The sequence below is a fragment of the Salminus brasiliensis genome, chromosome 3 (assembly GCF_030463535.1).
Source record: "Salminus brasiliensis chromosome 3, fSalBra1.hap2, whole genome shotgun sequence".
NCBI lineage: Eukaryota > Metazoa > Chordata > Actinopteri > Characiformes > Bryconidae > Salminus > Salminus brasiliensis.
In genome coordinates, this window is record NC_132880.1 from 32659343 (window position 1) to 32675998 (window position 16656).

At 40.5% G+C, this 16656-nt stretch overlaps 1 protein-coding gene across 1 annotated transcript; it reads right to left on the reverse strand.

Annotated features, from left to right (window-relative positions):
• Positions 1 to 3974: 3974 nt before the first annotated feature.
• On the reverse strand, positions 3975 to 13274 carry txlna (taxilin alpha). Its single transcript, XM_072675909.1, has 11 exons — positions 13197 to 13274; positions 12173 to 12351; positions 11608 to 11868; positions 11273 to 11364; positions 9621 to 9791; positions 9245 to 9439; positions 8340 to 8459; positions 8028 to 8102; positions 7762 to 7854; positions 7350 to 7445; positions 3975 to 6789 (listed from the first exon to the last, which is right to left on the reverse strand). The coding sequence occupies exons 2-11, from the start codon at positions 12342 to 12344 to the stop codon at positions 6463 to 6465; spliced, it is 1602 nt and encodes a 533-aa protein (XP_072532010.1). The 5' UTR covers positions 12345 to 12351; positions 13197 to 13274; the 3' UTR covers positions 3975 to 6462.
• Positions 13275 to 16656: the final 3382 nt, after the last annotated feature.

Consider the following 16656-nt stretch of genomic DNA (forward strand, 5'->3'; position numbering starts at 1 on the left):
AATTCATTTGAATCTGGCCAGTTTCCAACCTGTAGCTAGCTATATTATTCCTGTTTTGTTTCGGAGGCGTTAATGTTTATGATTATCGTCTGTTCTGATCGTCTGTTCAGTGTTTCTCTCCTATTTAAACGCAGTTCAGACTGACACTCCTTCTGTAACACCTTCAGTTTTAATGAGCTGTTTCTGTAGTATAGTTTTCATATACTGTCCTATATACTGTCTAGTTTCTGGGCCCTATTTTAGCTATTTTAGCACCGCACAGCTTGATTTCGGGCGAGTCAGTATGTCTTTGCTAGCCTAACAATTCGCCATTCCCTTTAAGATCCGGGTGCAGACTTTCAGTGGCGCATCATGCACAGTCTGGGAAGGCTTGCAGAAGCGATGGAGTGCATCAACTCTAAAATAATGTTAGTTTATTTTATATTCTGCTTATTGTTGATGTAAAAGTCTGCACAGCTGCCAACTGGCCTGTGCTACGGGTTTGTGCACTGCTGCGTGTCCATGTGTGCATAACTAGCGGGGGTGTTCGCGCGTCGGGCACGCGCCTGTGTTGACTATTCACTGCCAAGATGGCAATGAACGCCTGACCGTTGACGTCTGTCTAGGTTGTTTTTCACGCCTAGCTTCGGGGACCACTACGTCCATCAGCGTAGATATTCGCAAGCACTGTTGCTATTTAAATAACGCAGGTAGACAGTGTGAAAGTAGACTGTTGGCGGGGTGTAAGACAGCAGTGAACATCACGGTGTAGACAGGGCCCTGTCTATCTGTCTATATGGACTGGATAAACTGTCGCTTAAATTGTGTAAATCTACTCTTAAACAGAGTTACTATACAACACTCTTAAAATGAAGGTGCTACAAACAGTTGTTTGAGCAAACAGTCATTTTTGTATGATGGTTACATTTACGGCATTTAGCTGATGCTTTTATCCAGGGTGGCTTACAAGGTTACTCATATTACAGAGGTGGGCCAATGTAGTGTTAGGAGTCTTGCCCAAGGAGTCTTATTGGTGTAGCGCAGCACCCAGACCGGGAATTGAACCCCAGTCTCCCACATGGTGTGGTAGCGCACAGGTAGGTAGTGGTGTTAACTGTTGCGCCACACCAACCACATGATTGTTTATGAATCCAAAAGAGTGTACATAAAATCCACTTACGGGTGTCAGGACAATTTGGTTTTTAATAGTATGATTTATTCCTAAACATGAGCACTGGCTTTTACAATGCAGACCCTTTCACTTTTTCACATTTTGTTATGGTAAGACCCCATAATGAAAAAGTAAACATTAAAAAAATAATAATAATAAATCAACTTTCACATGGATGGTATTTAGACCCTATAAATATATAATCCGTGAAATGTAGCTCTGGGGGTCTTCCATTTCTCATGATCATCTTTCATTTGTTTATATAGCGTGAATGGAGAGTCCACCTCTGGTAAATGTAGTTGATTGGACATGATTTGGAAAGGCCTATAGACACACCTGTCTATAATGTCTCTATATAAGGTCTCACAGCTGACAATGCAAATCAGAGCAAAACCCAAGCCATCAGGAGGAAGGAACTGCCTGTAGAGCTCAGAGACAGGCTTGGAAAAGGCTATAAGGCATGATCTGCTGCGCTGAAAGTTCCCAAGAGAACAGTGGCCTCCCTAATTCCTAAAGGGAAGAAGTTTGGAACAACCAGGAGTCTTTCTAGAGCTGACTGCCCCACCAAACTAAGTAATCAAGGGAGTAGGGCCTTGATAAGAGAGGTTACCAAGAACCCAGTGGTCACTATGGCTAAGCTCCAAGTGTCCTGTGTGCAGAGACTTCCAGAAGGTCAACAGTCACTGCAGCACTCCACCAGTCTGGGCTTTATGAAAAAGGCATTTGGGATTCTAGTTCTAGTCTACAGATTTTATTATGGTGTATTTAGTGCTTCACTGTTTACTCAAGAATAACCTTAGCTAGTTTGTTTAGACTAGGGTCCAAAAGACACCTCTAAGCATAGATCCTACTAAACACAAAAGTCAGTATCCTGCCATTCTGACACACAGGGCAAGTTCCTTCCACCACTTCGGTGCCAGGGCGCTTGTCTTCCGTGGATCTTAAGAAATGGCAAGTCGAGCCGAGCCGGCCTTGAAGCTGGAAGTGCTCCTGGTGCAGATCAGCTTTTGACCATTGCCATCAAGTACGGAGGGGCTGGTCCAGTCTTTGCTTTGTAGGACAGGGTCAGGGTTCTGAATCTGATGCGGGAAGCAGCTACAGGAAGCCAGTGAAGAGAACGCAGCAGTGGAGTGACATGGCTTAACTCAGAAACGTTGAAGACGACCCGTGCTGCAGCATTCTGGATTAACTGCAGCGGCCTGATGGTGCGCAAAGGGAGACCAGCCAGAAGGGAGTTGCAGTAGTCAAGTCTTGAAGTGATGAGAGACTGAACAAGCTCTAGAGAGGAAGGGTCAAATTCTCCGGATGTTGTAAAGGAGAAATCTGCATGAGTTAGAACTGCAACATGAGTTGAGAACGATAACTGATCATCCATAACTTCACCAAGGCTTCGTGCCTCTGTAGATGGAGTGACCAGTGAGTTTTCACTCAGTGGGGTTCTTTTATTATTTCTTATTTTCCTTGTTAATTTGTATTTTGGAAATATAAAATGTATGTACAAATAAAATGTAGACTAATTCTGTACAATATATACCTGCTTATTTCTGAATTACCCTGTCTTTTTGGCCATCAGACAAACACATAGATCACAGCTTGGCTGCCACAGGCTTAGCGCAAGAGCTTGTTCCTTCCCCCAGATCTGGGGGGTTAACTTATCTGTTTCTCTTCTTTTACATTTTGGGGGGAAATAATCTCAAAAGAACTTTTGGTGTATGTTTAGCATTAATTGTCAAAGTCAAATTTATTTGTAAAGCGCTTTTTCCAACTGTTGTAACAAAGCAGCTTTACATAATTAGTAATCCAAGACCCCCAATGAGTAAGCCAACAGCGACAGTGGCAAGGAACAACTCCCTCAGAGCTGGAGGAAGATACCTTGGGAGGAACCAAGACTCACAAGGGAGACCCGACCCATCCTCCTCTGGTCAGAACTATTTAAACATTATTGATAAAAGTTCCCAAACCATCTATACTGTTGAACTGCTGTGATTATAATCATAATATATTAATCATGATGTAGTAGAACTTAAACATAGTCATGGCAGTGATGGTCAGTAATGATAGTTAATAGTGCTAATATTAATAGTGGCCCTTTTTTTGTTTTAATTTAATAGATTTAAATGAATTTAATTTAGGTTTTAACATGGTCATTAGACAGGTAGCAGTGGTAGGAGGGTGTACTGCCGATCTGACATGGGTGGTGGTGGGGATGCGGCGTGCTGGTCGGGAGAGCCAGAAGGTAACACAGACACGGGAGCACCCTGAAATGCTAGCGTCCATCTGCTCCACCATCCACAAACCCGAGAGATCGCGTGCAAGCAGCGAGACAACAGATCCAGCAGCTCAGTATACTACAATTCCCTTTTCAGTTTTCAGCCTAGATTTAGGGATTGTTCCGAACATTATCTGGAACGTTAGTCCAGAGTTTGGGGGCTTTATAAGAAAAGGCTCTTCCCCCTGCTGAGGTTTTTAAAATTTTGGGAACTACTAAGAAGCCAGCACCCTGTGGTCTAAATATTCTTGATGGTTCATAATATGTAATAAGATCTTGCAGGTACTCAGGAGTGCCATCTTCTAAATGCACTGCTATCTTCTTATAGCCTTAATTTGCAGATTTCCAGATGAAATCTGCATCGGCTGCCCTTTCCTAATGATTGTGAAGTCACAGCCCGAACACGCAGCGTAAGATCGGAGACCTTTACCGAAGTCTAAATCTCCTGTAATGTCGAAAAGCTGGTTCCGTCCTTGACCAGGGGTGTCCTAACCTGTAGCCATCATATAGACACAAAATGTGAGTCATATGAACAAATTCAGACACTCAGGCTGATTATTTTGTGTGTAATTTAATTTGCAAATAATGTTTACAGGGTGTGGAAAAAAAAGAGGAAATAGAACAAAAACAAACCAACAAAGATCTTTGGTACCTTTCAACAGTGGATGGGTCCAGCATTACTGAACATCAAATGAGGGGGGAGCCCATGAAAGCTAGCATGCTGTTATTGTGTACGGGATGGAATGTGGATGAATAACAGTTGTTCTGGATCCATGTTGACATCTGACTGCTAGTCAACACATGGAAGACGTCAAGTGGATTTAGCGGGACTGATGTTCAGGTAGATGAAGCCCTCACGCTCAAGTATAAAACAGATCAAAAATAAACGTAAAAAGGGATTAGGGCCAGAACTGACTTAGCAACTGCTGTTGCCAGCCTCCTGTTACTGTGAAGCTACGGCGAGATCAGAACAACGTACATCCATTTTCTAGCATGTCAGACCTTTTCGTTTTATAGCTAAATAAAGATCACATGAACGGCACTAGAATTGCATAGAGTTGAACTTTTTAGAATCTCTTTATTGAACCTGATCACACACAGAAAACTGGATCTGGTCTGCAGTTAAATATTTCTGTAATGTAAGTTGCTTTTAATCTGTATACAATCATGTTAAGAGACACACTGTATATTAGCAACAAAAATGTCAAACTAGTGTTCCACGATGAGGAAATGCTGGATTAAACGGATAGATTCTGTGGAAGTTAACTCACTTCTCAGTGGTCATAACCTCTGTCCAATGATGCATGCTTCCCCTCTGGAATGAAGTCTCATGGAATGATTTTGGAGAAACGTTTGTAAAACTGGCCAAATGACCAGATGATGAAACTGACCCATTCATACAGAACTTAGACTGTGTACTGTTTGAGAGTCTTAAAGCACAAACACGTTCTGCAAAAGCTGCGAATACAAGGGTTTGGGAACGGGCTGCACAAACACATATAAATCATTTAAATATTATCCACTGCATTTAAGTGTGGATGGAAAACGAGGTTTACGTAATTCCAAACTTTCTCCCAGATTTCAAATCACACTTATTTTTATCCCAGTATGGTCAACTGAGGGCCTTGATACTCTATATATACTATCTAGAGTCTGACAATGACGTAGCATGATGATGAAGTAGATGATGAAGGCAACAAATTTACACTGCAAAGACAAACAGCAGTAACTTTCATGATTCTGCTACCAATTTCAGAAAATGCTGATTATTGTTGGTTTTCTTGTTAAATACAGAAACACAAACGTCCCTAGTGTCTTTCCAAGTCGAAGTACTTCTCAAATCTACAGTCATACAAAGGGGTCTTTGAGCGATGCATTAGAAGAACCACTTTTGCTTCCATTAAGACCTATTTTTGAAAAAGAGCGCGAAACATGAGTGTGAAGAACCTTGTAAAAAACAAAAAAAAAAACGTATTTTATTTGTAAAGGTTGGTTCTTTATGGAACCAACAGTGTTGGTTTCTATGACATCGCTCAAAAAAGGCTTTTGTAGCACCTTTATTTTATAAGAGTGTAAACTAAAAGCTAGTGATTCACAAATGTGGGTATTCTGGGTCCACACATCTGATTTATAAAAAGCTGAATCCACCTGGAATAGTATTACAGATTAATAGAATATTTATTTATGTAGGGTTACAAAAGCAGTAAAATGAATAAAATATTACTTTAGATATTATAGTGCAGTAGTTCAGCATCACCTGAACGTTCTGCTCTTCTCGTGTTTAATAAATACACTATCACATACATCAGTTTGATGCTGACAACTTATATATATATATATATATATAAGCAATTATTTGCCAACACCAATATGATTCTGGTATCATCCTACATCTCTGTCAACATTACATTATGGCATGTCGAAGTTATGCTAGTGTATTCAGGCCCTTAGATTGTGGAATTGCACTGAAAAATAAATAAATAAACAAAAACAAATGAGGAAAACAATAGAAGAGCTGGGAGAGATGCAATGGACAGTTTCCGATACTAAACCCAGATTTAAGAACACCAAAAGACACAGCTACTGCCACACAATTACGGCTTTGCGTTTTTCGTAAGAAATAAGGCGATGCTCTTAAGCAGCACATCTGGCCATCCGTCTAGATTCTTAAAGGTTTTTCAGCCAAACTAAGAAGACCCGAGGCTAACATTCGTAAATTTAAGTGAGAGGTGGACAATAATACTCCATCAAGTTAAGCAGCAGCTGAAGCAATGTTCCATGCCCCTTTTAGCGTGTTAGAGTGAGGGACTTCCACAGACAGGAATTTTCTGAGTGATGAAAGAGTAACAAAGACAGCCAAAGGAAAAATACAAAGTAAAAATGCAGCATAAGAGCCATCTTGAAGGCACAATCTTCCCTGACAGAATGGACAACAACACTGCCGCAAAGGCAGAAACAGAGGACCAACCTCAGACACTGAAAGTTGGTGGGCACTGGCAGAGGTGGGGAGATTGTGAGGAGCGGTTAGCCCAAAGAGAACACCTCAATCCTGGGCTGAGCACACCTCCCTCTGCGCCTCAGCCTCCAACTCTGGACCACAAGGACATGCCTGAGTGCAGGTGGTAGGTGGAGTCTCTGATTCAGGGCTGCTCTGGTGGGCAGGGCTTCCTTCTTCTGAGTCCATGCCTGGTTGTCGTGAGTCAGCCTCTGTTGCTGCCCCTGAATCTAGGCCTTGGTCATCCTCTGGTTTGCTGAGGCCCTGAACTTTCTTACTCAGTTCATTGCGTTCAATCTGAAGAGCGCGGCAAAGCTTCTCAAGCCTCTGCACCTTCACTTGCAAGCTCTCCAATTCCTTATCTCGAAGTGTTTTCTGGAGAAAGAAGAACAGTATTGATGAGAGCAGCACAAAATGTTTTATACCACTTTCTTGAACACTCTGATCTCCGCTCCAGACGTTATAGTGCATTATGGTCCTGAAAAGTGAAGTTGGGGTAATTACTGTGGAACAATTATAGTTAATGAGAAGGACACTACTAATTCAGATAATGCCCAAAAATCTCCTTTTGAGATCTTACATCTATTATAAATGAGGCCAGTCTAATAATATTTACCATTATTTGAGCACTATCATCGCCGGTGCTTAGTGCTTGAACCCCACTGATTGCCACTTGCAGTGTAATCTGCAAGTCTCATAGCACTTATGTCAATTCATAGAAAATCAGCTTTTTCTTCATCAATTTCAAACAAAAGCGATCCTTTACAAAAAGTAACATTCTTTCCCTAACTGTTAGTACACTATTGATAAAGAAATTCAAAAACCAACTTGCAAAACACAGCTTTCTTTTTATGCACTGTTAAAGCTATATTAGTTCTGATGTGCACATAAAAAAATGCCATGTATATAAAGCTTTCAATCAACTCAACACATACCTCCTCAGCCATCTCTAATAGGGCTTTGTTACTGCTCTCCCATCGTGACCTGTACATCGTTGTCTCCTTCTCCAGTTTCTTTATCTTCTTTGTCATCTGTGGGCAAAACACAAAAACATGTTTTTCCAATTCTGCACTGCAAGGTTTTACATATGCTAAAATGCTTGCTTTAAAACCAAAATAGACTTGACAGTTAGCTAATAGAGTAAAAAAAGGAATTTCAGTGTGTGGCACACGAGTGTTCAGTACTCAGATGCGCCTGTGTGTGAGTGTGTAAGAAACAAGAAGTTGCATACTGCAGGATGTTTTATGTCAGAGAGTGAACAGAACTGTAAAACATTTGGAAACCACTGTCAAACAGAACGAACGTGTCAATAGAAGTTCAATCACTTCTATAATTTTGTTTAATTACCTTTTCCATCTCCTGCTTGAAGGTTGTGAACACCTCATTACTTTTGGACAATGTGTTCTGAAATTCTTCAAACTTCTCTGTGTATAATGATAACTGTAATAGAGAAAAATAATAAACAACTTCATACATAAACACCAAGCATCTAGGAAAGTTTTACAGTGACCTGAGCAAAAAAAGACAAAGGGCAAAAACAGAACAAGACTGCCTTACAATACTCTTCACACCTTTCAAGAACCATCTGCTGTGTAATAGAAACAGATGCTCACCTGTTGTTTGAGGTGAACTTCTTGCTGTTTCATAAGTTCATACATCCTCTGTGACTCTACAGCCTCTTTCAGCAGCTGTAAAGGGAAACAGAATTAAATCAGAGAATGGTCGAATGATTTTACAGGGTCTGTACTCTGAATTTGCACACAAATGACAAAGTTACTTTTACAGCATCTTATTTGAATGTATATTTGTGTCTAGTGCACGAAAATGTTTAGACATTAGATGTTTGTTTGTCTATGACTGGCTGTAAACACTGTCTGCTAGCTGTCTAAAATTGTTTTGTACAAAAGTATCTCTTGGAAACTCACAAACTCTTTTTCCTTCTGGTGACGGTCCTCAGAATCCTTAAGCAGTGCCTGAGCCTGGTGGAGCTTAGCATCTACCAGCTGCTGTTGAAGATCTTTGTGCTTGAAGACCTTGTCTATGTGCTGCAACAGTGAATGAACAAGATTTAGCAATACACAAAATGATGGAGCCAACAGTTCATGCAGCAATTCTCTCTCTCTAACGTTCATCTAGCCATCGTAATTTGGCTCTTGTCAAATCCCATTCTACTGACAAGTGCCACAACAACAAAAAAAAATCAAATGCTAACCACTTCACCTATCAATAGTTAATAGGAAATGTACATCTGTAACAACGACTGTAAAACTCTCCACCATTCAAAATAAATATCATGTCACATTTTCAACTAACAACTAATACAACTAATTCGACTTACAACTAATGTCATTAAAGACACAGAGAAGTAGGCTAAAGACTTCATTCATTCAACAGGTCTTTATAGCAAAACAGACAAAACAGCTCCGCAAAAAAAATAAAAAATAATTAGGAGAGAATGAATGGCTTTAATACCTAGGCCTCGCTCATGTGACTGTAAAAGTGTTAATGGAGAGTTGTTTAGTTTGGAATATTTTAACATTAATATTTAACATTGGGTTATAATTTCAGGCACTATAAACTGTTCATAATTATAGTTATGGTAACAATTATATAATAGTTATATTGTGTGTCCTTCTTTAAAGTATATGCTACTCTTTAAAGGTAACACTTTGTTGTTACTGATTTGTAATAAAGCCTCTTTATTAACTACCCTGTGTTTGTTTTAATTAACCTTGCTCCAATTAATCTGGCCATGTACAGCACACGGTGAGTGCGAGTATCCAACTCTATGCTCCTCACTTTACTTCTCCTTTCTTTATCAACCACTGACCTCCTCCCGTAGCTCATACTGTTCAATAAGTTTCTTCAGCTTCTCGGCCAGCTCCATGTTCTCCTGCCGCAAATTGGCATTGCGCTCATTGTGCTGTTCCATTTGCGCCTGGATGTCATTTAGGGTGACCTGAAAGTGGGAGGTGACCTCCTTCCTTTTTTCCTCCTCCTGCCGAGCACGCTGCACCCCATCCTCCTGTCAGGGAGAGAAATCACAAGCGGCCATAATGCAATGGCATATAGTTATATCACAAACTCAATCCCAATCCTTGATACCACACGGTCTGTGCAATTTAGGGTTGTTTTCCTGATTCTGCACATCTGATTCATGTGATAAAATATCTTCAGGAATTAAGATGTAATGAGTGAATGAGTACCTTTAGTGTGCGGTTGTGTCTTTGTAGTTCACGGCACAGGCTCTCCAGCTTGCTGCGGGCCAAAATGGCTTTGCTGTGTTCGTTTCTCAGGTGGTCTTTCTCCTGAATGAGCTGCGTCTGCTTCTTCTGTAGAGCCCGCATTTGCTTCTGGGAGTTCCGGTGCTCTTCAAGCTAACAACACAATCAGGCATATTTAACAATGTAACAATCCACCAGAGATCTTGATAACACATAGGGGGGTAATCTTAGTAATGGAGAGTGGCATGACCATTGGTACCAGACAGGCTGGTATTTGTAGGATTTCTGAGCATGAATTTTTAGCACAACGCTCTCTAGAGTTTCCTCAGTATGGTGTAATAAAGGAAAAACATTCAGCAAGCGGCCTTCTTGCGGAGAGGTAAATAGAGAATGGTTTGAGCGGACAGAAAAGCTATCATAAAGATAATCATTGAGAAGAAAGGCATTATGTTGAGGCAGACGGGCTACAACAGCAGAACACCACATCAAGTTTTAATTCTGTCAGCCAAGAACAGAAAGCTGAGGCTGCAGACCGCACAGGCCCACCCAAACTGGAGGCTAGAGGCTGTTTTGAGAGCAAAGGGAGACCTACCGAGTGTAGTGTTCCTAATGGGTTAAAATACAAAAACTATATTTTAAAACAATTACTCTTAACTGCACAACTAAATTACTACATTACCAGACCTACAATTTTACCAGAATCAGTCTTGAATTTGAGCAATTAACATCACCTTGGGAAAACAAAATTTGATAGATTCTGTGTAGAACAGATAATATCAGTACTGATTGCTGTGTGGAGAGTTTGGTGAAACAGCAGCGTACTTCCCACTATTGTTCTCTGCATGAATAAACTGCCTCTGAAGCTCAATACATGAACTCAATCAGCTGAAATGGCAGTGCAGGGTCTGCCAAGAATGTGGGCTGTTAGCTGACAGTGCGCCAGAGCACTCTACATTACAGCTTACCAGCATAGACACAGAAACAAGGTTGGGGGGACTGCAACTGCCCAGAACAAACAACAGCAACACTGTTGAAACCATGAAATGAGAAAATGTAAACCATGGGACTTACATTTTCAATTAACCTGGGGTTCTTTAAGTTGCCATACTTTTACACATAACCACTGGCTTTAATAAAGAACCACCCCTCCTTTTTAAGAGTGCAGTTTTGCTTCGGGCAAAGACTGTGTTTGTCGTGTATATATAAACAACAGAGGCCTTCAGATTTGATGCTGTAGTCAACAGATACTCTGAACTAGTTTAAATCCTGATGTTTTTTTAACTGTGTCTGCTCAAAGGTTTACGACCTTGGTAACAGTGTTATAATATCTGACACTACAGCATGTGTCATTTGTGACTGACAACACTGGTGCATCCATATAATAAACAGAATGCCAGACTTACCTGCACATACAACATTTTTGGCACATCATATACACAGACCTCATGTTTCTGGCATGAACTTACTTTGACGTTAGACCACATGGTGAGATCATATCTAAAGCCATAGGTTTGGTCAAGCACTAAAGTCTGATTCTAAGGTCAATGCTAAATTAATAAATACTTTAAAAAATAATAATAAAAATTCAGGAACAATTAAAATAAAATTTCTAAGAACAGGATCTGTTCTCTTACCAGCTCGGCATACTTCTTGCACAGACCAGCAAGTTTCTCCTCTGGAGTGCTCAGTGTGTTCAGAGTCTGCATAAGCAGCGTTATCTCCTTGCCTATAAAAAGCAGAAGTGAAGAGCTTGAGAGAGATTGAATGCAACTCCACTTTATGGCATATACAGTAGCAGAAGCCTTCATGAAACAAAATACAAAAAAATAGTGTACTTCTAATTTTGTGCATTCTGTTTGTTTACAAAACTAAGAATCAGATATTGTGAAAACATCTTAAAATATTGTGCTGTTATGTCTTTGACATGTTGCTCAATCTTGGTTGATTGTTTCTTTCTTCCACCACTCACCCAGTCCTTTAACCTTCTTTTTCTCCTGGAGCTTCTTCTGGTCCTTCTCTGTGCTGCTGCTACCATTCAGTTTGGCATCTTCTGTCTTGCCGTCCTCTCGGTAAGTCAGTCCGTTGACCTCCACGCCATCAGGTTGGCCGTTCGGCACAGCTGTGTCCTCACCACCATCTTCCTGACAATAAGTGCTGAGGATATCCTCCAGCTTTCTGCTCAGCTCCTCGGCCACATCACAGGAAGCAGGAACTGCTCCAGCCTCAGCCACTGAGAACGGCACAGGGAAAATTTTAATAATGGATATAAAAGCACCATCAATGTTTATGGTGATTTTGTTTAGAATTTTTTTTAATGTATTTTTAAACATATTCAAGTTCTGAATGTCACGTATACTGTATTGAATGTTCCTCTCTTAAACATACATTTATTTTATTTCAGTTTGGTGTAACCTTATGATTAGAGCTACATGATGATGTCAGAACCAAATCTGTATCAGTAAATAACTACTGGTAATCCAGGTGGCTTTAGTCCAAATTTGGATTGACGTCTGCAGGCTTCTTCTTCCACTTACGGCCTTCATCTGCTCTGGAGCTAAGAGTTGGAGAGCTGTCTGTCTGTGTGCTTGGCTCTTTTGGACTGTCGGTTCCTTCAGGACTAACTGTACTCTCTCCTGTGCCATCACCACTGACAGGAGACCCGCCGCTGGTGTCCACAACTTGATCCTCAGTGTCTTGTCTCTTCATTATTGATCTGTGGACAAACAAATACTATTAAGTCACACCTTCAAAGGCAGTGTCCTCTATGGATTTCTCAACCAATCATGCCTGATCTATAACCTCACAACAGAATACTACCTTTAAACATACTATACTTTACTTTATCTGGTCACAGCTCTCATTAGTCCCAACACTGAAGACACTCCGCGCTGTCGTTAGCTAGCTAGCCACTCACGCAACTTGCTAACCTGGCCATGCTAGCGAGCTAGCTAGCTAGCTACTTTAGCTTTGTGCTAGCTAGCTAGCTAGCTTCTGTAGATAAGTCAGTTCGAGCCAAGTAGTGCTAGTACATTTAAGAATATCTAATCAAGGTCGGCTGTGCAAACAATGTGTAGTCATGTAAAAAAAGGGCGAAATGTCCCAGCTGACGATCAGTTAGCTAGCTCGCTAACTAGCTATCTAGCTAGCAAGTCAGGGCTGTCCCGGATAGTTCTTACTACTTGGCTAAGCTAGTTTAGCCAGCTGCTAGCTATCTACTGAACACTGCCATCAAATTATGACCATAAACGGCCGCATAAACGATAAAACACACAAATACACCCGTGGTCACAAACTGTCTGGATTATATAACTAGCTAGCTACAGCTTTACAGTTAGTTAGCTAGGTAGCTAAGTAGCTAAGTAGCTAAACTACACGGACTGTTGAAAGCGTTTGCTGGCTTTTCTCACAAGTCAAAACTAACGTTAGATAACTCGAGCAGCTAAAGCTCGTTAGCGCCTGGGATAAAACCCAAGTAAGACGAGTAAAACCTGTAAAATTCACAGTCACAACACACACTGTTTTAAAACAGCACGGCTGTGATTATATAAAGCTAGCTACCTCAAACAGGTCCCAGAGAAATCCTCCCCTCTTCGCAGAAAAAGAAAGTACTGAATGTTTGCTCCGCCAACGGCCGCAGGAAGCAGAAAGGACGAGTGGAAGCGGATTGGCGAGGAAGAAACAGCGCTTCCGACACAGCTAGAGCTAGCCCACCGATTTCCCCTCACAGGCAGTAAAAACAGCCCACAAAAGTCCCCCAAAAAACCCACTCACCAAACGCGGAGATCCCTTCGGTCCAGAAAGCAAACTAGCTACGCTCAGGTTCATTTGCTCCATTAGCCACGTTTGTCGTGAAGGCAGGTTAGGGCAATACTGCTGTTTCCACCACCCCAGTGGTGGGGAGAGGACCAGGGGCCACAAATACAGCCAAGCCACCAGTTAACTTCCATACATCATATGTCTAAATGTTTGTGGACACCTCTTCTAATGAAGGCATTCATTTACTGGTTTTTTAGTCTCTGTAGAGAACTATTGCCAAAAGAATAGGACTCTCTGGAGCAGATAAACATGAACCTATTGGCGCCAGGTGTGGACTAGAGGGGTGTGAAGCCCACCAGCCCACCAGCTGTGGAGCAGTGGAGCTGTGTTCTCAGGGATGATGATGATGATGGTGCTCCATCCAAAACATCTGGGATGATCATGATCATCTGGGAACTTCCTCACTAACGTTTTTGTAAGTGAATGCAAGCAAATTCTCACAGCAGTGCCCCAAAATCTAGTAGAAAGCCTGTTAGACAGTCTAACAAGAGCAGGATTATATATATTTTAATACCCGTGATTTCAGAAGAAACAATGAATTAGTAGGTGTTCCAAGATGTCCGTGTAGCGTATATATTTTTGTTCAGTTTGAAATGTACTGCTAATGGTAAAATCTGAAAATAGAAACCCTGTAGGCACAAATTATTCTAAAAGTTACATGTTAATATATTTTAGGCCAAAAGCTAATCTCAGAAATATCAGGAATCAGGCAATGTAGTCAAAACATTTAGTAACTTTATGAAATATAGAGGCATTAAACTCTTCAGACATGTGGCTCCTATCACCTCCATCGTGAACAATGTGGACTTGGCGACTTTCTCTGGAAAGGAGCATTTCACTCACTTTAAATACATTTGTGTACATGTATATAATTCCTTTACGTTTCAGTGGCGCTCCCTTAATCATTTAATCCTTTCCTTGGCCTCCATAATTACACAAATCAACACTCTAAACATCAGCAAATAGCCTTTCACATTTACCTCCTACTGTTTCCCCCATTCCTTTAGATTATTTAATTCAGGTAATTAACTTACTTTTTATGTCTACTAAATCTTTATGACATAAAAGAACATGGTTCTGAAGTGATGAAGTAGTGTACTGTTAGAAGAACACCTGACAGTACCTCATTTTTTTCTTTATTACATTTTCATACTTTTTATTTATAATCACATTTAGATGGGAGATTAGCTTAGTGGGTAACACCACAGCCTTTTAATTGGAGCCTGTAGTTTGAGTTTATATGGATGCTTGTGGATGTTGTCCCAGTGTCACAGACCATAAAATGTATGTATATATATATACACACACACACACACACTGATAAAACCTCACATTTCAGCCACATGGCTTGACTGATTTGACACTTTCTGTAATGAGACACACGGGCCAAATGAAATGTTACATTACTTTGTTCCTCAAATAGTAAAGGCTTTCTCTTTTTTAATGGCTTCTAATTGTAACATCTCTGTTCACTGTCCATAAGAAAAAAACAGCAACTTCACATACACTTATCATGGACATAAACTGCTTGTTAATATTGGGCTTGAGTGTCCAATATACCTGTATAACAGAAACAAAAACCCCACAGAATTTGCTGAACAGTGCAGTTAATGTTTTGGTGCTTTCCGAACATGACCAAACCCACTTAAATGACTGGAAGTGATTGTAATTGACTACATCTGGTAGCTTCTCTGTGCTCACCTACAGAGTTTGTTACACAGAACTTACTGGACAATGGGAAAGCCCAAGGAACTCTGTGCAGATCTGGGAAGAATGTTTGGACACAGCCATTTCTGTCACCATTTCTAAACAACAGGGTCCAAGATCATCCGTTCAAACAACTGTTTGTAAGCAGTGGTTTTCGGTAGGTGTACCCACTTTGCCATGGTCTGAAAGAAGACGATCACCCTCAGCTGAGAGGAAATTAGTTGGTCAATGGCTGGTCAGGAACAACCCAAATCCAAAAAAAAGACACTGGCCTGCCAGAACCGCAGGCTGCTGGAGTACCAGTGTCCCGATCTACAGTGTAGTGAGTTTTACCCTACATTACCGTGGATTAAAAGAAACCCCTGCTTCCACAGAGTACCTCAGAATGCTTCAGCATAACCTCAAACCATCAGCTAGACAGTCGAAACGACAATGACCTCAAACACATATCAAAGGTATTGGTGGAACAGATGAAGCAGGCTAAAATTAAGACTTTAGAACTGAACTGAATGAAAACATGTGGACTGTGTCCACATTAAAAGTCTGGTCCATGCCAGAAAAACAACACATTATATTAACTGAACCAATTTCACCAAGAATAGTGGTCAAATATCCAACCAGGGGTATGCCTGAAACTTGTTGATGGCTACCAATAGCATCTGGTTAAAGTCTGTATTTTTGACCCTGTACGTATGTTTTCTGTGAAAGACATTTGCTGTACACTCATACTGTCCCAGGAACTAGACAGATTAAAGAAATCAGTGGAAGCCTGATATTACCATGACATTCCTGTTCAAAATTAATTAAATACTCAAACACAATTTTAAGTTAAATTAGTGCAGGACGTCGCTGTCAGATCAAAACCTTGTATCACCAAAATGGCAACATTACAGAAGAAGCAAAAAGCCTTCTTAGCTTTCAAAGAAAATCAATGCAAAGATTTTATTCCAAGTCATTTTGGAGCATTTCTATTGGTCCACTCATCATGCAATTCTGACACACTGTAAAGAACAAGTGGCAGATTCACACTAGGTCAAAAATTGAAAAACACCAAAATTAGAGATACAATGTTTTTTGCAGGACAGCGATGCTATATAAAACAAGCGAAACAACTCAAACACTAACAAACTACAGTAGCCATGCAGTAGACATCTTTATTATCGCCGTTTTTATTTTTTGCATGTTATTTGCATTCTGGACAAACCTTTTAAACCCATTTAAAACATTTGTTCAGTAATGTTAATGTACATGTTTTTGTTTGTGTGACATGTTCAGTTTGTGTATCTGTTTTTAGTCACTCATTCATACCGTCGGTAAAGTCAAGTCAGTCACAGTATAAGATGGGTAATAGTTGGCAAAAGAAGGAGAAACAAAAAATACAATTAAAAAGAAAAGAAAAAAGGACCGGGACACAATATTCAACCAGGGTGAGACTAAATAGAAGATAGGAAAAAAACAATTGAATAAACACATTGTAAACAAGTTAGCCTTTTTT